The sequence below is a fragment of the Penaeus monodon genome, chromosome 25 (genome assembly GCF_015228065.2).
Source record: "Penaeus monodon isolate SGIC_2016 chromosome 25, NSTDA_Pmon_1, whole genome shotgun sequence".
Lineage (NCBI taxonomy): Eukaryota > Metazoa > Arthropoda > Malacostraca > Decapoda > Penaeidae > Penaeus > Penaeus monodon.
The window spans coordinates 176,975-178,041 of record NC_051410.1 but is presented as its reverse complement, the minus strand read 5'-3'; the positions used below and the strand labels follow the sequence as shown (position 1 = coordinate 178,041).

The following is a 1,067-nucleotide window of genomic DNA, read 5'->3' as shown; positions in this document are numbered from 1 at the left end:
GCACGCGCAAAAGGCTTGGGCATCGAAGCCATGAAAGTGAAAGGGAAACGACTCAGGGAAAGCCTGTTTAGTGCGGTTTGAAATAGAAAAGAAGGGAAGTAAATCACTTCAAGATTAAGATGTCTATAATGAAACCCTTGCCCCGGGAGGATCCCCCCTTAAATTTCTTGGGGTTTTCCCTCGCAAGGGACTGTAACTAAAAAAACAATACCCCTAAATCAGGTCCACACAATTCCCTGTCCGGCTAAGCAATTTTGCCCGAGTTTGTGGCTATGCGTGTCTTTACTGTATATTTTTCTATTGCATCAAGAAAAGTCGGTCATTTAAAAATCCACAAAATTTTTTTTGGGGGCTTTATAGTGTTTTTAGGGGTTTTTGTCGGGGATTTTTATAAACGGCGGAAAATTCAAAGTACAAAATTTTAAGTTTTTTTTTTAATTGTACCATATTCCGCGAAAACCCCAAGGTCAGGGGAGATATTTATAGTGTAAAAAGTTTCCTTGGGCCCAAGCAAAAAACGCCACGGTTTTTCCCTTGAAAAAAAAAAGCGCCCGGGCGTTTTTATCCCCAAAACCGGGAATTAGGGGGGGGCGAGGACTTTGGGAAAGAAAAGGGCGACGCCATCGAGATGTGTGTGAGCGTGCCAGAGGACATATATCTCTCCTGTGCAAGAGTAGACATACAACACGAATTCGAAGCTTCATAAGGCTTCCTTTTCCCCCTCAGGTGCGGAGAGGGAGCTGCCCTGACACGGGAAGGCGGGGCGTGCCGGGACGTGGACGAGTGCGTGTGGGCGCCCTGCCTCAACGGCGGCACCTGCGTCAACCGCGTTCCTGGCTACATCTGCTTGTGTCCCCGTCCACATTGGTAAAACCCCCGGTTTCATTCGAAAAGGGGGGGTGGCTCCCAAATTTTAAAGATTTTTAAAATCATTTGATCCTTTTAATTTTTCATGACCCCATTTCCCACCCTTTTCCCCTCCCCCCAAACCCGCTGAGAATGGGTTTCCCCTTCTTCCCATATGGTCTCCCCGGCAGGGCTTTAAAACGTGAAGGGGTTATTGATCT

At 47.0% G+C, this 1,067-nt stretch overlaps 1 protein-coding gene across 1 annotated transcript in view; it reads left to right on the top strand.

Moving 5' to 3' along the window:
• The window catches only part of LOC119589294 (putative neural-cadherin 2), a 4,050-nt gene extending 3,179 nt beyond the window's left edge, over window positions 1–871 (top strand). Inside the window, exon 3 of the mRNA XM_037937916.1 lies at window positions 727–871. Coding sequence (XP_037793844.1) covers window positions 727–871 — 145 coding nt within the window. The remainder of the gene's footprint in view (window positions 1–726) is intronic.
• The last annotated feature ends 196 nt before the right edge of the window (window positions 872–1,067 follow it).